Below are 24,410 nucleotides of genomic sequence, written 5' to 3' on the forward strand. Positions count from 1 at the left end.
TTAAAACAACTCAATTACTTATTGTGAAATCAGACATGAGCACATCAGCCGAATGCTGCCTGGTCATTAAATAATAATAATAACTCAAGCAAAAATAACATGCGACATTGTAGAATATACAGGGTGTCTGGGGGAAAGTGCACAAACTTCGGGAGGTGATTCTTCATAATGGTAGAAGTAAACAAAGTGAATAACTTTTCTCGAAATTTTTTTTTACATAGAAGAATATTATTTTCTCCATACGAACAATTCAACTTTTGTACCTGAAAACTACCAAACAATGAAATTTCGAAAGAATTTATTTACTTGTTGTTATTGTTCACGTAGAATCACTTCCCGAAGTTTATGCACTTTGCCCCCAAACACCCTGTATATTTTTGTATTGTTTAGTTTTGTCCATATAAAAACTCAATTCTTTCAAGAAAGGTAAATCTGTATGGATGTGCGCAAAAAAACAATTCATCACATTAGCATAACTTGCAAAAGGTGTTTTTCCTAAAATAATTATATTAGCGCCATCAACAAACAGTTTATGAATAATTTATGTTTACTCAATTTGTAAAATTGACCTAGTGGCGCCATCTACCCTCGAGCTATGATAATCCAAGCAGTAAATCCAATATGGCAGCGATTTCTCCAAATCTAGCCACGACAGTTATTGGTGCTATAAACAAAATATTTTCTTTAGTAAAAATTAAGTGCTCTTAGAGCATTTTAGTCACTATGATAGTAAAGTTTAACAGTCTATGAAGTTTTTTTTTTCCTTAAGGTGCCAAGTATTGGGTAATTTACCATAGATAACAGACAACGCTATAGAAGAATGTCCTCTTCATCATTTCCCCGGAGGCAAATCTGTGCTGAGCCAAGTGACTCCTGATGCCGTCGAGTGACTGAAAAACCTCAGCTTTGACCTCCACCATTCGAAGAAGAATAAAACAAAATCAATTTAAATGGAAGAATCAGTTTTATTTGGCTTTTAAACATAATATAACATTATAAAACACACCGAGGAGATTGTCTATGGGTGGAAGGATGCGAGGTGCAGCACTAGAGCAAGTATGGGCTCTAGACGGGTCAGTTCCAGAGCAGGTCCTCAAACTGCTCGGCCTGCTGCTGCTGCGGGGGCGCGGAGGAGGAGCCCCCAGCCGGTACTGCGGCTGCTAGGGATGGAAAATACTGTTAGTATACCCACGACAAAACCCGCAAACCCTGCTTCCAACCAACTAAGACTGGTGGACACTGGTTTTTTAACGCGCTGCACTGCATATTTGACGTGGATACTACGAACTCAGTTATAGTGTAGTGATGTATCATATAACAGTAAAATAGGTTCCACTTTTTTCCTCCAGTTGACCTCCAACGCTGTAACTAAAACTACCCAATCCGGTCTACGTGCACCACTTGTCGCATTCTAATAGTGGAAGACGTTTCGAGGAGATATTAATATGCAATAGCACCTCTAAATGTATGGCTCTATGGTCACACGGAACGATTTTTCACCTGCTGTAGCCGCTAGCGGTCACACGGAGCTACTGGAATTTTAAGTAGTTAGTAGGGAGCGAAATTTATACACTGACAACTAGCGATTTGAAATTTCAGACTAACCGCCAATTTTACCCACTTCTGCAGACGAGATGACGTGTGTCCTTTCTCCTTCTTTTGCCAAAGTTTCGGACAGCGTAACAGTGTGCATCGTGAGGGAGGATGTTCCCTGTCATCTGATTACATCTGCTGATGGTGAACACTCTCGGAAACCTTGGCTAAAGAAGGAGGAAGACCAACACTGCACGGCCATGAAAATCTCAAATCATATCCTTTATTTAATTATGTTTCTTACTGAAACTTCACAAGTGTTGTTTGAAATGACTTTAACCTGTTTAGTGATTAAATCTGACTAACCAGATCGTCCTATCTCTGTCTTGTTTGCCATATTTATCTCATCTCATTATTATCAGCCGCTGTTCAAATTTTATAAATATTATTCGAAGAACCAACTTGACTCTGAATGTCAGAGAGATTACATCTAATAATATACAATTTCAGCTTATGGCTTTATTTCGATCATGAGCTACGGCGCTTTTAAATATCCATTAAACTGCATTTTTTTTATCTCAATATAAAAAATTGTAGAAATATAAAGGAATTTCTTATTTAACTATTATTCTTTGACAGTTAAAATCTCAGTAGCTCATGATGGAAGCGACATTGCGAACTTAAAATATATGTGTCCACAAAAAACTGCAAACTTCATGATGCCATAGTTCACCCTTTGAGAGCTTTCTTTCACGGACAAACAGATTTTCTGTTTATGGTGAGAGCAATACATATAATATTTGGTCAGTATTTTTTGAAAAACAGACCATTTTTCAAGTGTTTATTTTTAATACACTTTTGTTTTTAATCTATACAAATAAAAATTACAATTTTAAATTGCAGAGGATTTTATTTGATTTTATCATTCGCTTACAAAATTTTAAAATGTTTTTCTCGAAACTTTGAACATAACTGTTTTTTTGAAGAATACTGACCATATGTACAGGGCCGGACCTGTGCAAGCTCAATTGAAGCAGTCTGCTCCGGGCGCCAAAATTCCAATGCGCCGCGGAGCTGATAATACCTAATACAGCGCCCTTGAGGTTTTTACTAGCGCCAGGCACCGTCTGGCTCAGGGACATGTCTGCATATGTACGTACATGTACGCATCTTACTGGTTTTCAAATCTATGGAAACTTAGTTTCTATATCGATGGTTTAAATCCAAGATATTACACATATCACCATGAATAATTTTTTTACTTTCAAATTAAATACAAGTTGAAATATATAAATATCTTTGAAATGTTATTTTGATTAATTTTTAGGTTATTATGCCTTCTTCTTTAGCCAATGTTTTGGACAGTGTTACAATGTCCGTCATCAGGGCAGGCGTGTAGATTATGGAAAAGTGTGTGTCTATGTATAGAAGCGATACCTTTTTGTTCGCTCCAATCCTTAACCTCTGGAAAACCGTTCGTGCACCAGTGATAAGAATTTTTAAGGCCGACAAACCGTTCATGCACTGCTGGCATTGGAATTTCACCCTAGTTGGAATTTTTTTATATGCGATTTAAACCTGTATGCCATGAGAATGTGCATAACTTTTTTTAACGGAATCGCTTGCACTGGAAACACATTGATTTCCCTCAAAAAGTTTCTGGTGTTCCACAGGTTAAAACCGGTATTTCTAGAAGACGATTAGTTAAATTACCAACCATAAAAGGATTAACGCGCGCAACACGATATCACTTCTAAATACATAAACACACTTCACCACGATATACACATCTGCCTTGATGATGTACTCTGTAACACCGTCCAAAACGCTGGCTAAAGAAGGAGGAAGCGCAATACATCATGATAACTCAAAAATTAATCACAAAAATACTTTTGGTTGTAAAATTATCAATGTCTGAGTTTAGAGATGCCATATTTTTAAATATACAAATTTGGGTTCTCCTTTAATAGGGTTCATAAATCATTTTGCTAAAAAGTGAAGACACAATATCTTGGCTACATAGTAAGTAGGGTTGTAACAATACTTGGTTTTCCTGATATGGGTTATTGTAGTTAATTACCAGAGATACACCAATATACCTTGACTCAATAGTTTACAAAAGTGCTCTTCATTGCTCACAAAAGAGTGAAAATATAAAAAAGGAGGTATGTAAGTTAGAAGAAGAATATAAACAAAATTTTGATTTACAGTGAAACTCTCATAAGAAGTTTTCCAAGGGACCGGGGAAAAAAAACTTCTTAAGTGGGAAAACTTCTTAAGTGGGATTCAATTTTAGCTATTTAATAACTCGAGTCCGGGGCATACGTCATTCCTATGTCTACCTATGTTAAATTGTCGTGAAAACAAGCTCATATGATCCAAGCGGTCAAAAAAAAAAATATATATATACATCTTCTAGTTATCATGCGTTTCAATCTACATTTTAAATTTATGTATATGTATTTCCTAACCTTCAAACTTAATTTACGACAAATGTCAGATGAAACATGATGCACGGCAATTTTTGATGTTTGAATGAAAAAAACGTAATTATAATGCATATTTTACTCCCCCGCCATATAATCATGTTGTTATGTATTTAAAGGTGAAATATTCCGTATTAACCGTGATCCGATAGATTATCAAAAGTTTTTTGTGTTTTACAAATTCGATGGAATAAAAATTTTATACAATAATATTACGAAACATCTCTATGTTCATTATCAAAGGGAAGATTATTGAAGGAGGCGTCAAATGTATGCAAATGTAGATCTAGCCCACGTTGTCATTAAGGTTGAGTTTAATATAATCTTTCATGTTATTTGGGCCTTAAAGACGCTTGCATATTTGTTACATAATTCCGCATTGTTTATTCGTTCCATTGCTATTTTACCTAGTTAGGGGATTAGGAGACGGGGTATTTGGTTTATTTATTGGTTACGGCAGGTTACGGCTTACGGCCCGGCGGCCGACAAAGGGTTTTATGGTCTCAGGTACTAGGTATGGGTTTCAGTCAACGTCTTTCAATTTATGACTTGGAAAAAGGTTCATTTTAGATATTTTGCGACACAATATTTCGTTTGTGTTGATTTTACCGCCGGATTTCTAAAACCTCTTAAGCGGGAAGCAGTTTTAGCTCTAAAACTTCTTATGTGGGAAAAAATCGTGTTTTTTGTACGGAATTTTCAAGGGACCAAAAATCAAAACTTCTTAAGCGTGAAAACTTCTTAAGTGGGAACTTCTTAAGCGAGTTTTACTGTAACCTTTTCTAGGATGTTGCATATTTGCATCATTGGCAGCTAGCACAGTACGCGGATGTTGCATATTTGCATCATCGGCAGAAAGTACAGTACACGGTTATTACATATTTGCATCATCGGCAGCTAGCACAGTAAGCGGGTGTTGTATATTGTCGGTTAAGAGCGACAAGTGGTTAACTAATATTTTTCAAAATTGATTTTTTAATAATAAAGTGCTCTTGGTTGATGATCTGGCGTGTAAATAACACAGACCATCAGGGAATATTTTTAAATCCCTATGAAAAAAAATTGTTGATTAATAAATTCACTCTGCAGGGAGAAAATAACTTAAACCCATAGACATATGAATATTAGTAGACCTGCCCTAAGTGATTAAAAGCGTATTATTCCCCACTCCCCATACCGGTTCCATTGGAGCCGGCTGGGCTCTCGTATGGCTTCCCGTGAATCTTGAGAATGTGACGTCATCATTTTTGTTCGAACTAGCGTCGAGCTATGGTCGAGGCATTTTACGAAATAACACGGCAAAATGGTTGCTTGTGGTATGAAAACTTGTAAAAATAAATGTGAAGAAGAGAATAAACCCAATTGTCGTATTACATTCCATATGTAATATGACCAGTCGGTGGCCGAGTTGACATCGCGCTTGGTTCCCACCCAGGCGTAGCGTGTTCAATTCCTCGGCTGGCTAAGTCCTCCATCACAACACAAGCAACATTTTCCACTTTCTGTGGTGGTAGTAGGAGATTTTCAAATATTGTCAGGTTATTCGTAACCCGGGAATGTTTGTCTTTCTTTTAAAAAAAAAAAAATAATAATAATAATATATAAGCATTATTTTACTTTATTTTAAGCATATTCACATTGTATAATATGGATCAGTTGTAGAAACATATACTATCACAATGAGATACGTCTGAACACAAAGCTGGTTGGTTGTTGGGAAGTAAATTATGAACATTTATAAAAGTGTCTTAACTAAATACGTAAACGAAATATTCGACTCTGAAAATAGAAGAAATTTATTTTGCCGAATGTGGACTTCGCAAATTTGTTCATAATTTGCGCTCCCATGTAAAAATGTCTATTCATTCAAAAGCAGATTTTACTTTTAAGAACTAAATGGTATTATTATAATGCGAGATGCCTATATACTGTCAGATCGATTTATTGACGAATCACAGTCAGCTTTACCCCCTTCGTTCTTCAACAGTTGATTTTACCCCTCATCTGTAATAATACGCACTGCCAAGATTTGTGACATTTATTGTGACAAAAAATATATTTTAATCATTTTTGTCTTAAATAGACCTCTTTTGACAAAATGACACAATTCCAGATGAATCCACTGATCAAATGCAAAAGGTGACTGTAATTTGTTTATCATTCACCTGCAGAGAAAAATCTATCCTAATCTGATCAGAGATGTCTCTTTTGTCATTATATATTAAAAAATGAATTAATTCATGTATTATGTTTGTATATTAAAAAAATTAATTCCCATTAATTATAAAGTAAATTTTAAATCGACTGCCTCTCTAGCTCTTTAAAATGTCCTTAAAGCCTTAGACACGTTACGCTATTTTATGCGAGCATAAATTGGGCGTGGCATGTACGTATTATATTTTGGGGTGACACACTACGCTATAATCTTCCTCAGGAGAGGGGGTCAGATCAATTGGGGGATTGCCGCGGAATATCATTTCTTTGTATGGGAGCTGTCACTTTGACAGATGACAGCAGCGTAATTACGACGCTCCGTAAATTATTCTCACCCCTTAATATAAAGTGTAGTTTCTTTCTAATACCGTTTAGATCATAACTGACTATGACAGTAAGGGAAACAATGATTTCTTGAGACAAAGACTTCATGAGCTTTTCCAAAAAGCAAACAAATGACTCAACGGTAAACAGCTGTTTGTTAATAATAAAGTCCTAAATGAAAATCTGAAACAAAAAAATCAGAAAAAGATGCGGTCACATCTAGGATTCGAACCCAGGACCCTTGCCCTGCGGTGCCCTGGCACGGAGGAGAATGCTATTATGGCGGACTAATGTCTAACATTGATGATGATTTGGTATAGAAAGAGGTTGAGTGCGATCGCGCTACTCTATATGAAGGCTCTTCTATTGTTGCCTCACTCTACACTACATAAAACAACTTAACTTCTTTCTAACCTCACATTGATTAACTAACATTATTCTATTGTTGGATGCAGCATTACTTTACAAAGGTATATTTACCTGTTTGATTATACAGTTTCCGCTGCTGGAGGAGCGTCTTCAGTCTATCCACGAAGGTGGCCTGGTTGTTGGGCATGAATCCGAGGTACGCCTTCTTCTTAGCCGTGTACAGCAAGATGAGCACTTTAATATCGCACGACGCTGGCGAAACAGGGGTAAAGTGGACGAATCCAGCCTAAAAAACAACAAAACAAAAAAAATCAACCCCTAAATAACATTTTTTTTTAACTAAATATAACACATCAATTTTAAAATGTCATTTAAAAATTAAAAAAAAAAAGTAAAAACTTTTGTTTAACTGAGGATTGAACCTACCCAGAAACTGGAGTCGACAACTCCACTGACCTCGCCAAATGCCGATCGGGTAGGACTGACATTTATTTAGTATGTTAACACCTGTGTGTCATTCGATTTCAGAGAAACGCATATGTTGTGAATCCGCACAAGACTGTACATTTGGGCGCCGGGTCCAGACCGTGTCTTCAGCCAATAGTGATGCTCCTTTACGGTCGATAGTGATGATAGTTGTTAAAGTTGAAGAATGTTATTGCAGTCTGCCTCCCGCACCCGGTTCTCGGTGAATGTTGGGCACTGGGTGCGCTGTTGTCTCTGCTCGCTTGTGGCGTTTGGCGGTTGCCTAACAGGGCCGCGCCAGGATCTTCAAGAGGTAAACACCAGAAGATTTGGAGCAGAGACTAGGCGGGGCGAGGCAGGTGAAGGGCAGGATTTACTTTGTAGAAAGTAGTAAAACTCTTGGAAATTATGTCGCTGTCCAATTCGGTCGACGCTTATGCGACATGACGCTGCCAATCGAAAAGAGGTGGGGTATTTTACCCACGCTACATGAGAGCAGTGGCGGCTCGTGACTTTTGGGTTACTAGAGTGCTAATATTACAAAAAATGGCTTTATTGATGTTGTTGTAGCTGAAAACGATTTTTTATTTTTTTTTCGAAAATTGATTTTTTGTATGAAGATTTTCAGGAATTCCGTGCGGCGCACGGCTATACTGAAATTTCCTGAAAATCTTCATACAAAAAATCGATTTTCGAAAAAAAAAAAAAATCATTTTCAGCTATAACAACGTCATAAATGCCATTTTTTATAATATTAGCACTCTAGTACACCCAAAAGTCACGAGCCGCCACTGCATGAGAGTACATAAGCTACCGAAAAATGTTGCTTATTCATTTTCGCAGTGGGCTTGCCGAAGGCGGACGCTTAAATTTGAGCCTTGCAAAAGATTTTGCAAACTCGCCTGTATTACATTTACATTGTTTAATGACATAATAGTTAATACAATTTGTATCTTGACAACCAGATTTTTAGTTTGTCAAGATACAGGGACCGCGGAAGTACTCTATGACGGGGGGGGGCAAACTTGTTTAGTCACCCTCTTCCTTCAGTCTCCTCTCCAGTCAATCAACTAGTTATAAATAAGACAAAACGGATATGACTAGGTCAAACAAATAACAGGTTCACTGAATAAAAACTTATTTTTTTAAATATTGCTTTATTGCATTCATTGAACGATACCAAAAACGTTGCGTCTCTCAACCGTCTTTGAAGCAAATTCCCTAATAATTTCATTTACATCTAAACTAAATGTTTCCGCCTTATGCACGTGCAGTATTGATTATTTAAATAATCAAAGCTCTAATGCTATCTCTTGACAATTTTTCTTCTATACAACAAACACTTTTTCATTTATGAAAAAAAGCACTGTGAAGGATACAGATAATCTTTACCCAGGTAGTAAAATTGGAGGGGGCGCGGCCCCCCCTCATTTGATTTTAGGGGGGCATTTGGCCCCCTCTGCCCCCCACTTCCGCGGTCGATGTCAAGATATGACAAAAAATAAAAAATGTTTGTATATTAAAATTGTAAATTTGATCTTGAAGCGATCAAATGTGTAAATTGGTTAGAACAGTATTTTTTCGAAGTTCCTAGTAACAAAGCGCTCCGAAAGAGGAAAGATTCACTATGCTACGAGGTCCCTGGATTTTTGTAGAGGCAAATATGGAAAATTAATGACAAAAATGGTTACATTGAATTTGTTAAAATAGCATTTTTAAATACCTAACCGGTGGTAGCATATCGCAAATAGTTTTTATTTGACTACCGCTGAGGAGATGTACAAATTAAAATAGGTATTATCAACATATTTGTAAAGTTATAATTAGTTATCAAAAATTTGTATACACAAAACTAAACATCGTTCCGCTCGGCCGGGATACGTGCGCGATGCGATATCGATACTTTTCGGAGTGTGAAATTTCTGGCCATTCCGGCCGAAACGGGCTATGAAATGAGCAGTGGCGGGGAGTGAGGAATTTGCCAGTGGCGTGGAGTTGGCACATTTTATAAAAGTTCAAGATATTTTTGAAATGGAAAAATATGGCCAACAACGTCCCTTACAACATGATTGTCACCAAAAGTTGATAATGAAAGCATTGTCATCGACAACGAGTGTATCTGTCGATGGGATGTCGGGGAGTCGGGTTAATTTCCTCTTCCAAGATTTGCATTCGTTCATTACCGATAACAAAAGTTAAATTAAATTTATCAGAACAATCTGAAGCAGCTGCTTTGAGACAAACAAGAATGATCCGCCAGAGACTCGATTCTTTTGCTAATTTGATAGACGAACACTTCGTCGAGAATTTTAGGCTTAACAAAGCCTTAGTGCGTCAGCTGGTAGTCATTGTCTCTCCGTTCATAATACCCCCAGCCCGTTCTTCAGCTCTAGACGTCGAAACTAGGGTGAATAAAAAAATGAAGCGGTGACGTTTTATTTCTGACATTTCAAATTATCACCATAGAAACGTTAAAAACAACAGACAATATTCACAGGGCAGCCAATATATCAACGACAAAGTTCGTTGAGACCACAGGTAATTTTTCATTTCTTGATGGCGCATAATGAATAACTCTTGACCGCTATTGGAGAATTGAACCCCAGATTAATATATTCATACCGTCAGAGCTAAGGAGGGATCCACAATAGGCAATAAACTGTTGAAACGTTTCTCGCCAAGGAGAAGCAGAGGAAGTTAGACCGATGTGTTGGACAGATCAAATAATACAACAGGCGTCGGGAACATGCAGTGCAGGACCGTGACGAGTTAGGAGCTTGATTCATCAGGGCATTGGAGTGAGGGATGAGGCAACAGCTAAAGAAGATGTAAGGACTGGCTGGCTATACTCACGTACGCTCCATCCATGAGACTCTCCAGGGCTTCATTCTGCTCCAGGTGGAACAGCACTCTCTGTGAGTCCTTCAGGAAATGGGCGCTGATTGGGCCTAACAGCGGCTTAAGCTTCAGCTGCATTATCAGCTTGGAGGGCCACGAATCTGCTTTGCTGTCAACATATCAGGGATATTATTAGAGGAATTTACAATTTAGATTTAGATTTTATACTGGTTATACTGAAAACCATTATAATCAAAACCACCAAATGTTAGAAAAAATGTTAGCTATTTTTTTTTTTTTACAATTCCCTCCTCACACTCTGAGGAAATTAGTTTTCCTAGAGGCCTGTCATTTTTGGGGATGCTGCATGAAGGGTCCCTTTAAGGAAAGAAAGGAGAGGAAGTTTTGGGAAAGAAAAAGATATGAGGGGTGGGGAGCTAAGTCACCAAACAGTGAATTGGGGTGACTTATGGCAGACGTATTGGTTCCCGGGGCGGTGGAACCCATGTCCACCTCCCAATTGTATAACTAGCTGAAGTTCCTGACGTTGCACGGGCTCTCCTTTCAAAATCATATTTAGACAGAAATTTTCTTTTTATTTTGAACGTCAGTGTGCAAAAATTCATGGAGAAGTATCAACATTCTGCTTTAAATGTAGGAAAAGAAGATAAGGGTGGTTCTTCGAAATCTCATGTAGACAGTGACATTCCTTTTATTTTAAAGGTCAAGTGTGCAAAATTTCATCAATCTCTGAATAAAACTGCAGATTCATATAAAAATCAAATCCACGCTGCCCGCCACAGACACTCTTCTGCTCTGACTTTTAACAGGTTAAATTGATAAATAATTAACCATCACGCCATTTACTGCAGGGGTAGGCAGAGAGGACGGACCGCCAAACAACTCGGTCTTGGCACACACTCCTTGCCTCATTCACATTCATACATCGTCTTATACATACTCTGACTCTTGAAATGGCGTGACTCAAGTTTCCGGTTAACTTGATGTCTTCCTCGGGTGTCCCTGACTTCTTCTACAATTCACATTCGCTTCGTATATTCTCCTTACACTCCATTCTTCGTTCATTCGCTCTGCATGCCCAAACCATCTAAGTGTCTCTTTCTAATTACGCTTACTTCAGCCTTACATTATTTGCGGATCTCCACATTTACACATGGTTTAACCATACATACGCCTCAGGGATCTCATTTACAGCACTCATTCTACTTTCATCCTTCCTCTGCCACTTCCATGCCTTACCGCCGGCACATCAGGGTGGGTACCAGCACTAGCTGTTAGCTTCGCACCTTTGGACAATTTTTTTTGTTAGCGCCAACCCTTGTTCAATTCTCCATTAATGGAATTGCTGCATTTACCCTTCTTTCAATATCTCATTTCAGCCTTTCCATCTCTCATAAAAATACTTCCTAAATACTCAAACTCATCCACCTGCTCCAAGTATTCATCATTCACAACTATATTGCACACTGTTTTCGTACTCCCTCTTTCAAACACCATGACTATAGACTTATCCTGCAATAATTTATCCTGCTCGTTTTACCAGCAACCAAATATCTTCCACATGACCTTGGCTATCTTTGTGTGACTGGATACTCACAGTTCGGGCTCCCCGTCTCTGCAGATGGCGGACACCTGGCAGGGCAAATGTCTGGTCGTCTTGCTCTGGTCTGAGGGGTTCTTGCCCTTCTCTATCCACTCCAGCACGCCCTGCCAGATGAAGGCCCGGGGGGCGTTGTCTCCTCCCGCTCCTACAGCGCCCCCCACGGCTCCTGCCACTGCTCCCACGCCCGCCACAGGCCCCGAGCTTGAACTCTGCTGCGTGATACCTGCAACCAGAGAAATATCTACTTATTCGAGTACTAGGCGTCCAAAACAGGCAGTTAATAGTCATAGAATAAAGAATGATAAGAAATGCCATGTGGGCGTGTTTGGTGATCTAAAAGTCTGAAGATTCTTCGCTTAGATTTCATGTGCAGATGAAATACATAAATACATGTGTTTCACCATCATTATGAAATTTGAAAGGGAAGGCGATATACGATGTCGGGTGAGTGTAATGCGGAAAATACATTAATTGATTAGACAGGCCGAAGTTCACCTTTGTCTGAAAACATGACAACAGCTTTCTGAAACACAAAGAATTTATGAAAAAAAAAACACACACATTTTTGACAAACATTTAGAAAAAGTCCTGTATTTGAAGATGTTCGAAAACTTTATTTGTCACATATCAATCATTTGGCAATACAGCTCTCTGTAACTGAAAGAAATTTTGAAAAAATACAAATTTAACCATTTCTAAATATACAAAAATTGTTTTTTAAATCCGAGTAAACACGGTCTCGGACGAGACCGTGTTTACAGATGTTCCAAAACATTCTTTGTGACATGTTGAGTAATAGGAATTTGTGTCAATTTTTTTGAAACAGAAAGAAATATATAATAATAAGAAATATGTATGTGAAAAAAAACCACAAATTTTTGAAAAATATGAATAAAAAAGTCCTGGGTTTAAAGATGTTCCAAAACTTTCTTTTGACATGTCATTGGAAGGGTTCTATGATAACTCAACAAAATGACAATTCAACACACCTATAAAAATTGATGATACAAAAACTAGGTTAAATAGTTACATATTTAACCTAGTTTTTGTTTCATCACTTTTCATAACTTTATAGCACTTTTTATAGGTGTGTTGAATTGTCATTTTGATGAGTTTCGCGGTCACCCATTGGAAGGTGCGTCAACTTTCTGAAACAGAAAGAATTTATTAAAAAAAAAATTTACTGTTCACATTTCTTGACATCTGCGGCATAAGTTTTACAAATCCTTCTCGTTTCTGTCTTTTACAAGATGTGTCTCTTAAGACCCTGCTGTTATGTAAATAACATAGGATTATTTTTCTTACTTTGTAGTAAGTAAGAACCTGTCAAATCTGTGATTTTTCTTGTCTATTGTTTATGCTCTCGCAATAACAGGAAGTGACTAAAATTGAAGAGGGCGTCACTTCCCGGCCGGACAGAGAGGAGTGTGCGCGTCCGGTCGGGGGTCAATTATTATTTCTGGGGGTCTGAGGATCTGATCGAAAGATATTTCATGGATTTGTGATTAATACCGAAATGTTCGGTTTGTGCTTCAAGTTTAGAAGTTTAATAATATTTCCCGCGAGTGGAATTCGCCACGGGTGGCGTGGATAATGAAAACGTATTTTGCCATGTGCGGCCGTGGAGGTAATCAGAGTTTATCCAAGTGATCGGTGGTTATTTCTGCCGATGGACTGTTTTCGCCGTGAGCATTTTTAAGTCCCACCTCGCCTCATGGAAGGGCAACTTATGGGTTATCCGTGAAACCGGCACATGGCTGGACCACACTGGGCCGTTGGCCAGCCACATCCTGAAGCCGTCGTCTACTCCTCAACCTGGCTGGTACTCACTGGGCCGATACCAATCACATTCTGAAGCTGTCGTCTACTCCTCAACCCGGTTGGTACTCACTGGGCCGATACCAGTCAAATTCTGAAGCTGTCGTCTACTCCTCAACCTGGCTGGTACTCACTGGGCCGATACCAGTCACATCTGAAGCCGTCGTCCTCTAGCTACTTGGCTGATTCATCTAGTCCGCCATTCGCGGCACTCAGCGTTCGTTCCTCATAACTATATACGTTCATATTATTTTAGACAGGGTAGATAGATTCTACGTTCTGGTCGATGGGGGTAAGTTTTCACCTTTTTGTATAGGTATCTCTGTGAAATTTATCACAATATAACTTGTTACGGTCAGTCCAAAGTTTAACCAGAATACTTTCATTTTATAACCTTGCAACTTCCTTTCAAACATCTTGTAGATGGGATATATTTTTCCCCGCCCTGTATGGAGAATTATGCTCTACCGTCGGTTGGTCGGTTTGGCGAGATCTTTTCCAGTTCAACCACTGGAAGGGACTCTGGCGCGTTTGGTCTTTCTAAGACCAACAAAGTCAAACTTGGCCACCCACTTTTCAATCATCATAACAGTCAATAATGTACTTAAAAACCTATCACACAACCCAGCCTATTATCATAACATTGGGCGAAATAGCTAAACATAACACTGCTTTATTGGTTCCTCTCCTTAAAATGAGTTTGTGGAGTAAATATAAAATAATAAAAGTGTAACCATGTCGTTGCTGGCCTGGTTGCTGTCCAGGTTGCTGCTGTTGCTGTCCTGGCCCTCCTTGTTGCTGCTGTTGTTGTTGTTGTTGCTGCTGCTGTTGTTGTTGTTGTTGTTGTTGTTGTTGTTGTAGCTGCTGGGTATGCTGTTGAGGTGCCACACCTGAGAAAATAATACATTTATTCATTTACAAAAAAATTTGTTTGTTGATCCTCCAGATTTAGTTATAAATTTTTGTTTCTAGCCAAGATCTGTTTTTACATTCTCCGATCCGAATAGGACAAGCAGAAGAGTTAAAGGAGATGGTCTTACCGTCCATCCGCTGCTGCTGGTGCATGAGGTGCTGCATGGGCAATGAAACACAACCATAAATAAACCACTCTCTAGATCGATATCTTCGGGCTTTTTGTATGGCCCCATTTTGTCACCCCCTTAACCACAGACGACCTCAGATAAAACGGTCGTTTGGTCCAGACAGGTAAATATATCGTGGACCATAAAGAAATCTCAAGGCCATTTAAAAAAAGTGCAAACATAGACAATATAACTGCACCCAGCTAACATCGTTCATTCACTAGCCCAAAAAAATTATATTTTAAAAATAAAAATATTGGAATGCAGGAAAAGGAAAATAAAAAAACCTACAGCTATGCACACATATAAATAATTTTTATTTTCATAAAGACAATGGACAGTAATACAAAACAGGGTCAGTACCACCGATGTATTGAGCATTGATTTATTATTGAAGTAGAAGATAATACTAATATATCTAAACAAAACATGAAACAGAACAAGACACAGAAAAATAAAAAGTAACGGTTTCAACTAGGAATCGAACCCAGGATTTCTGTCTTGCTGCAACAACTCAATAGGATTTAATTTGACCTTGCACAAAAATACAAGAATATATACACAAAATACATATTCAACGTGTTGAAAGATATTCATTATGTCAAATAATAATAATAATACTTGGATGACTTGTATAGCGCCGTTTTTGTGCAAAAACACCTCAAGGGCGCTGTGTCAAGTAATAGTAACGCCTTTTGACTTTTACATGGTATAATTTAAATCATTATACATAAACCATAATATAAGAAATAAAAATCGTGTACATAATAAAAGCTTGTAAAGAAATATAGCTTGTAAAACAACAAAAGATATTATGAAATAGAAGTTAAGATCATGTAATCGGTTAAGTAACATGTAAAAAGGCTTTCGTAAAGATCTAAGCACTGAGGATGCCATATATGAATTGACAAAAAATATTTACACTTCTATCGATAAAAAAAAGAAATGTCTTGCCATATTCCTAGATTTAAGAAAAGCTTTCGACACCGTTAATCATAATTTACTCATTAAAAAAGTAACTCGACTGGGCTTCAAAAAAGACACACTAAAACTACTATCTTAAAGACAGAACACAAAAAAACAAAAATTGGGAATAATTATAGTTCAGAGACACAGATAAAAAACGGAGTTCCGCAGGGAACTGTGCTTGGCCCGATTTTAGTCTTAATTTATATAAATGATTTATGTAATTTTGTAATCCCTGGTAAAATTGTTTCTTACGCCGATGACACGGCAATAATAGTGGATGGTAATAATTGGACAGAAACTTTTTCGAAAGCAACTGTATGTATTTCACTTGTTTCAAAATGGTTAAAATACAACAAACTTGTCTTAAACTACAGCAAAACATTTTACTTACCTTTTTACAAAAACATAAAAAACAAACCAAAAGACAACCTTAAAATTAGAATCCATAATGCTACTTGCAATCAAGACATGTGCTTCCTGTGCAACGAACTCGCTAATGTCAAAAATATAAAATATTTAGGAGTATCAATAGATATTAATCTTAATTGGAAATCACATATTAATCAAACCACTTCTAAACTAAGATATCTTACCTACATATTTTATAGACTCAAGGAAATTTTAAACGCTGAAAAATTGAAAATGATCTACTTCTCCCTGGTGCTCTGTAATCACTTATGGCATAATAGGATGGGGTGGTGCACCTGATACATTTATTAATCCCCTACAAATAATTCAAAAACACATAATTAAAGTCATATATAACAAAAATAAAACATTCTCGACCGACCTATTATACAAGGAATCTAAATTATTTAACATTCATAAATTATTTATATTACAAACTATGAAATATTTATTTAAAAACAAAAATAATTTCAAAATAAATGAAAACAGAATGAGCAAAAGAACAAATAATATATTTTACACCCCCCAAACAAATACTAAATTAATGCAGACACATATTAGTTTCATTGGTCCTCGTACATTTAACCTTCTACCACTACAAACTCAAATGATAAATAAAACAATAGAATATGTTAAGGAGGTAAAATTATGGCTGAATGACGCAGATATTGAAACGCTTTTTATATAAATTTATTGATCCTTTCTACAACTCACTTGCTGAAACTTTATAAACTATTTTTTTATTTTTTTTTTATTTAATATTTGTATGTTTTTTACAATAAATATACAATTATACATATTATACAGTGTTATCAAGGTAAATAATAATAGCTTTTCCTCACCATAAAGAGACAAGGCTCTTGTGTTTGGTGAGTGAATCCTAGCTCAATCCTAAGACAAATGGAATCATGTAAGTAAGTAAATAATATATTTGCAAAACCAAAGGGATAAGTAAGAAATAGGCAAGATTTATCAATAATACAGTTTCAAGATTTGAAGGAAATAATAATAAGAGTAAGATATGGACTTTTATAGTAGTTTTAGGTAATTTTTTAATTTTATTTTAAATTCCTGAATATCTTCAATATTTTTTAGATATAATGGAAGGATGTTAAAATATGTTATACCTAGATAGAGATGGGTATTTTGTGTGTGCTTTGTATTAAGTTTTGGGATTTTGAATTTGTTATTGTACATAATGTTTTCTCTTTACTTTTATAATAACTATAAACAAAAAAAAAACTTTTTCTACTTATATGTATATATTATACTTAGGTACTTGAAATATAGAAATGATTTTATATTACCCACACTCAGGCAGTGCCTTAGTGGGTTTTCATTTCTTGTGTATACAATTTGGTAATATATATTATGTTATTATTTACTGTCTATTATTATGTATAATATATGTAAAGAAATGAAAATAAATAAAGTAAAAACAAAAAAAAAAAATCAATATTTCCATTTTGGATACTGACAATTCGTGGTGGAATCCATTATCTCTAAATAGTATAAAATAAAGTGACATTCGCATCTGTCTGTTTGTGCGTTTAGTTCTTCTTAACTATGCAACTGATTTTGATAAGGTTTTCACTATCATTAAGAGAATTTATTCCGGAAGGTTTAGATAAATAACACATGCATTGACACATATTGATAAAAAGCAGAGAAAGGTCGATATAAAGATTATTTTTGGCCGCTTGCATTGCTAACGCTGGCGAGACCTTATGAGAATATCAAAATAATGTACTACGGAATTGTATACCTTAAAAAGACCTACATAAAAGTTTGTTATATATATCCAAATGTTATACATATCGCAGCTGCCGTCTGGTCCCCAAAATCTCCAAGTGCGTCTTCCGTTTCCCGGGAGAAAGGGCTGCCGTCGGACAAATGCAGCTCAAAATGCCCTTCGTCTTACCTAGAAAAAGACAAAATTTGAGGCCAATGATTACACTATTCTAGTATTGTACACATATTTAATAAATTTCATGGATAAAATTAATTAAACATATTTTAAGAAAAAGGGGACATTTATGGTGATGGATTTTCACTGTCGAACTTTCTTATATAGGAAAAAATCGTGTTTTATGCAGTTTCTGCAGAATTTGTAGGGACCGAAAACAAAACTTCTTGAGCGAGTTTCACTGTAATATAAATTAGGTGTATACCTTCAGAATATTCCTTCAAATGAGGATTCCACACTGTTGAAGCAAACTGTAGGTGACTTACATCTTATAAATATTAGTTAAAGAATAACAAATTTAAGTGTTAATTATTATTGCCACAACACTAGAAGTTATTCAAGTTCTCCTGCAAGGGTTTCATATAATTTCCACAGCTTTGTCGTCAGCAAACATCATTGAAAATACTGGTTAAATCTGAATAAGGTACTTACATGATGTAGTTCTGGAGAGGTTTAAATGACCTTGTTTGATGTAATCGTGGCTTTGTTTAACAATTTTTGCATCCTAATACGTGGTATAAGATCGCGTCGGAATACGGATAGGTCTGAAAGGGAAAATTAATCAAATTATTAGCCAATGAAGTACATTCAGGAATAAGGAACATTGTATCAAAGAACGAGAGGTTAGTACCTGTATTTAACAACGGGATCGGGTCCTTATTTCAATTGGTGGAGATAGACCGGATATTTTATGATGATTGGAAGATTAAGCGTTGGCAACGCATTATTTTTTAATCCCAAAAGTACCGTATGCTTTCAATCGCGAAATGACACCCACAAACAAACGTATTTCTTGCTGCTTCTTGCTAGCACTGGATTATCGAATCCGTTTGAGCAACCTTTAGCACAACACGGCATTAATTTATCACCTTGAAGAATTCTAGCACTCAACATTATTTTTAGATGGGTTAGACGATTTTAAAAATTCAAAATATTTACGCTAAAAACTTCAACTGACTTGAACTTTCGAAATGGCGTCTTGGAAATTACCGTTAATTTTTATCGCAGGATAACACATGCTTACGGCCGTTCTTCCCAATCCTACTGATCCGAAATTTTTGCTCAACACTGCTCAAACGCACAACTATGCTCTTTCCAACGGAATGTGACAGTGACAACTGGTGAGTACTGGTGACAACTGAGTCGAACTCAGGGGCATTTAACTAAGCTTTGGCCTCGAAACTCATTTGAAACCGCCACGCCCACCTCAAAATTCTTATAGAAAACGAATAATATGGCTAAAAGCTCAGATCTCATTGGTGAGAACAGAAGGATTGGTTTGATCTCTCGCTCTCTACCATAATGACTCGTGTAACAGAAAGAGATGACGGAATTTTGACGTTTGACAATTTCAAATCATTCAAACAAAATGACAGTGGTTTATTTATACACGCGGGTTGTCATTTTCTGCCGAAATACTATCATTTCCGTCGAAAATATTGCGTGTTAAAGTTGTTCGTGATAAAAATACAATATAAGCCAGTATAGTGTTAGCGAGTTACAAACATATTATATTCAACCTACCTACGTAAGTTCAAGTTTAAAGTGAATTAACAGTTTTAGGTTATTCGTTCGGTTTTTTGAACAATGCTTCATACTTGACATTATGTCTTCCTCCACAACGTATAAATGTTATTTATTATATCGATAAACTTATTCATGTTATTGATTAGTGTTATCCTGTATTATCTTATTGTTTTGGTGAAATTAAAGATTTTTAAACATATGTAACCATGAGTTCATGAGGCTGAAAAATGTCGGAATTCTTCGTCATACTGTCGGACAATCATGTTTTGGAAATTTTCTTCAGTGTTTTTGCAAATTTCTTGTCATTTTGGGTTTCTTCTTCTCAGATTTACAAGTTTCATCTCAAGGAAATGCACTGTAAAAGTTTATTTTCTTAGTCAGATGAACCTTGCCCTTGGAAAACATTTCGACATTTTTCTGCTTCAAGGACATTTTTATTTTTAAAATATTTTTTTTGGGCTAGTGAATGAATGGAGTAGGCCGAGAGCAATTATATTGTCTATGGTTGCATCTTACTTTTAGATGACCTTGAGTTTTTTCTATCTTGTCTACTGCTCTTTTCCGCACGGTAGGTACTGCTTGTATATCTGTGGTTAAGTACTGTATAATTCTGTTGTATACAAAAAGCCCGAAGATATCGATCTAGAGAGTGGTATATTTATGGTCGAACTCATAAGTCGAACTGAGTCATAAACTGAGTGATCAACCAATTTAAAAGGAAGCCAAACTACTGGATTAAGCTTGCCAGCGTTGCCAGGTCCAGATTGCAATATTTCCCTAGATTGGGAGTCTAAATTCCCCTAGATTTCCCTAGATTCCGGGGGTACCACCTTGGCAATTTAAAAACGTCTGTCCGGTCGGGGGGGGGGGGGAGCTTTGAAAAAAAGTACTTGGTTTTTGTTGATAACTTTCATATATTATTTGTAGTAATAAAAATACACGAATACCCAAATACGCCACATATACACCAGTACGTAGTCACTGTTTTTTTTATTCTCTTTCTTATATGGCAACAGTGGCCGACAGTGGCAACACTGACACAAAAAATTTGACATTGACATTTCAAATGATAATTTTAAATACTTATCATTTCAAATGATGATTTTAAGATACATAACATTTACATGATATTTACAAAGATCAGGTAATTATGGGCTATTCCGACACACAAAATACCTACTATTTAACATGAATTTATTCATTATCCCATTCACATATTCATTATTTCTTAATTCAATTGAATCGAAGTATTGTTTTAGATAAGTGTGACGGAATAGGCAATATTTACGAAAATACATGTGCATGGAGTAAATTGTTAAGGTCAAATAATAGCAATACATAACATAGCGATGCCTTAATCTGATATTTTGTGTTTTACCGGGTAATTAGAAGATTACAACGCCAGTAATAATTTGTCAAATAACATATTTTAATGATAATAACGAGGCAGAGACTTCTGTCGCCCTTTGCCGTATTGCTGGAATTTCGAGTATTGTAGGCTGAAAAGCAGCAGCTCGGATATTATCAGCATGTTTAGCCCCCTTTGCATGCTTCTGTATCTCCGACTTTCCACACACAAAATCTTTCCTACAAGTATTGCAGAAAAAAAAATAGGTCCTTTATTGCTCTTCTTGCCAGCCTTTAAAAACCTGTTCGCTCTCCCATTTCTCCTGGTACTTCTGCGCGTACATTTTTTTAGGCCTTTTGGCCGAAGTTGAATTATCCTCATCCGGAAGGTTCCTCCTTGCGCCAGAAGTCGAAGGTATATCCATCGTATTGACCTATAATAAATACTATATTATAAATTCAGGGTGTACTTATACCAAACACATAATAGTATAAGTTGTGTTAAACTAAACACTGAATATATTGGAAAGTAGCTAATAAAAAACTTAGTAGCTGAACGCTGAACTTTGTGGGACACTAACCCTGTTTTACATGTTAATTAATTGGAAAGAGATAATAATAATTTCAAAGTACTAACCACTGAATTCAAAACAGAAATCTTAATAAAAATCACTGTAAACCAACCGAAATTGCCGAAAGTGGAAAGCCAAAAGTGAAAAGCTGAGAGAAGATAATTTCTTATTGTAATGATCATAGACAAAGCCGTAATCTGAAACTTTTAAGAAGTTCCCGGTTTTAATATTTTTAGGAACATAAATATAATTTTGAGTTGTCAGTGTTAAAAATAACATTGCTTCATTTATGTGCATCAATATTATTTAAGATTCCTGGAAATCCCAAAAATAAAAATACATTTATGTTCACTGGCAATCCCAATAATATTGTCATGTAAAAAATTTTTTTGCCAAAAAGTACGAAATTTCCCTAGATTTGTGCTGATTTTGTGAAAATTTCCCTTTTCCCTAGAATTTTATATTCTCCCCTAGATCTAGGGAAATTTCCCTAGACCTGGCAACGCTGAAGCTTGCCTCGGTAAATGACTACTTATAAAAAGTGTCAACAGAGTGAAACATATTTGCGAGGCCAAGTAAAGCTGCTGCCAGACGCAAAGCTCACATCAAAAGTTAATGTACAGCGCATCATCTTTTCTACCGACACACGACGCTGTCAAATATTTCTTCCTATGGTAGGAGAGGGGGTCAGTTGAATTCGAGAGCGGCCGAGGAACATAATTTCATCTGTCAAAGTGACAACTTTACTTACTGACAGCTTGAGCACGTTTTCGAAATGGATGATACTTGTCGCCTATTGCTGGATCTGTTGGACAGCTCATCCTCAGATGATGATGCCGTCAACTATATAATTATAAATGCTATTTATAAACTTTTTAGATTTTAAACAATCTGCGCGTAAATAGCGCATTTTCACATAACCTCTCCGTCGAATCAGGAAATTCGCAGTTCGCACGCCGATCGACGAAAGCGACATATAATAAATTATTGTAAAATAAGCTCAACTTTCGTCCAAGCCGTCCAACTTTTATCAAAAAACCGAATGATATTACCATATAAACATACTACTTAAAAATATGATTAATTTTGAAAGGGCGAAAATTTGTTTACTTCAAATTCAAATATTGATTATATTTATATTTTAAATATATGTTAAGTATGTTTGCCAAATAAAGTTTTTTTTATGTTTCTAAATTTACTAGCACACATGACGATATGAGCTAACATAAATAAGAAATGCATTATTAGGCTGCTTATGTCATGGCTGTCAAAGGGAACACGGAACTTAGTTGGTAGCTCCGTAATTAAAATGACCCCCTCTCCTTTTTACGGCGGAGAGGGGATCGCATAACTTTTCAAATATCGCGTCGGGAGCGGTTACGTAAAATAAATTCGGTTAGCGAAGTTCAGAACCACACTTATAGCGCGTTATCTTTTTACGTGTGTCGGGTCTGTATGGGATTGTATGGCGAGCGCTATTGTGCTTTATATTATCTGTTGATGTGAGCTTTGCGTGTGGCAGCACCATAAAGCTGCTGCCACACGCAAAGCTCACATCAAAAGTTAATGTACAGCGCATCATCTTTTCTACCGACACACGACGCTATCAAATATTTCTTCCTATGGTAGGAGAGGGGGTCAGTTGAATTCGAGAGCGGCCGAGGAACATAATTTCATCTGTCAAAGTGACAACTTTACTTACTGACAGCTTGGGCACGTTTTCGAAATGGATGCTACTTGTCGCCTATTGCTGGATCTGTTGGACAGCTCATCCTCAGATGATGATGCCGCCAGCAGTGCTCAGTTCACTATATAATTATAAATGCTATTTATAAACTTTTTAGATTTTAAACAATCTGCGCGTAAATAGCGCATTTTCACATAACCTGACATAACCTCTCCGTCGAATCAGGAAATTCGCAGTTCGCACGCCGATCGACGAAAGCGACATATAATAAATTGTTGTAAAATAAGCTCACGTGGATTTCCAAAAATGTCGATGGCAAAGGCGGCAAGGACCAACACCAGGGCAGGGAACGAGAAGAGAGCACGAGAGCTGACGAGAGCAAACCAGATTACCCAGGAAAACAATTGAAAACAATCAACAAACGAACAAACTAGAAGCTTCTCTATGTAGGTATCAGGCCGTCCAACTTTATCAAAAAAACCGAATGATATTACCATATAAACATACTGAGATTAAAAATATGATTGATTTTGAAAGGGCGAAAATTTGTTTACTTCAAATTCAAATATTGATAATATTTATATTTTAAATATATGTTAAGTATGTTTGCGAAATAAAGTTTTTTTTTATGTTTCTAAATTTACTAGCACACACACAGACATAGGAATTAATAGACGAGAAGATAATGGCGAGGGGTAAAATCAACTGTTGAAGAACGAAGGGGGTTAAGCTGACTGTGATTCGTCAATAAATCAATCTGACAGTAAATAGGCATCTCGCATTATAATATCACCATTTAGTTCTTAAAAGTAAAATCTGCTTTTGAATGAATAGACATTTTTACATGGGAGCGCAAATTACTCGCCACGTTATGAACTAATTTGCGAAGTCCAAATTCGGCAAAGTAAATTTCTTCTGTTTGCAGAGTCGTAGTTAGTTTCAGAGTATTTAGATAAGACACTTTTACAAATGTTTCATAATTTACTTACCCCAGTAAACAACGATGAGCACACTTGAGAATCGCTACATTGTGATGTGATAGTATATGTTTCTAAAACTGATCCATATAATACGGTGTGAATAAGCTTAAAATAAAGTAAAATAATGCTTACTTATGGAATGTAATACGACAATTGGGTTTATTCTCTTTTTCACATCTATTTTTACAAGTTTTCATATCA

At 36.4% G+C, this 24,410-nt stretch overlaps 1 protein-coding gene across 2 annotated transcripts; it reads right to left on the minus strand.

Annotated features, from left to right (window-relative positions):
* Positions 1-945: 945 nt before the first annotated feature.
* LOC149410093 (mediator of RNA polymerase II transcription subunit 25-like) lies at positions 946-19,227 on the minus strand. Of its 2 annotated transcripts, XR_016305029.1 has the most exons (7): positions 19,087-19,227; positions 14,406-14,561; positions 11,848-12,076; positions 10,245-10,398; positions 7,038-7,212; positions 2,529-2,720; positions 946-1,160 (listed from the first exon to the last, which is right to left on the minus strand). XR_016305029.1 is itself a non-coding variant. In XM_089648500.1 (6 exons), exons 1-6 carry the CDS (start codon positions 19,112-19,114, stop codon positions 1,075-1,077), a joined length of 828 nt encoding a protein of 275 aa, XP_089504626.1. In that variant the 5' UTR covers positions 19,115-19,227; the 3' UTR covers positions 946-1,074. The 2 variants fall into 2 exon arrangements, 1 of the variants encoding a protein (XP_089504626.1); XM_089648500.1 differs by lacking the exon at positions 2,529-2,720.
* Positions 19,228-24,410: the final 5,183 nt, after the last annotated feature.

The sequence above is a fragment of the Hesperophylax consimilis genome, chromosome 28 (assembly GCF_061612785.1).
Source record: "Hesperophylax consimilis isolate HC1 chromosome 28, BYU_Hcon_1.0, whole genome shotgun sequence".
NCBI lineage: Eukaryota > Metazoa > Arthropoda > Insecta > Trichoptera > Limnephilidae > Hesperophylax > Hesperophylax consimilis.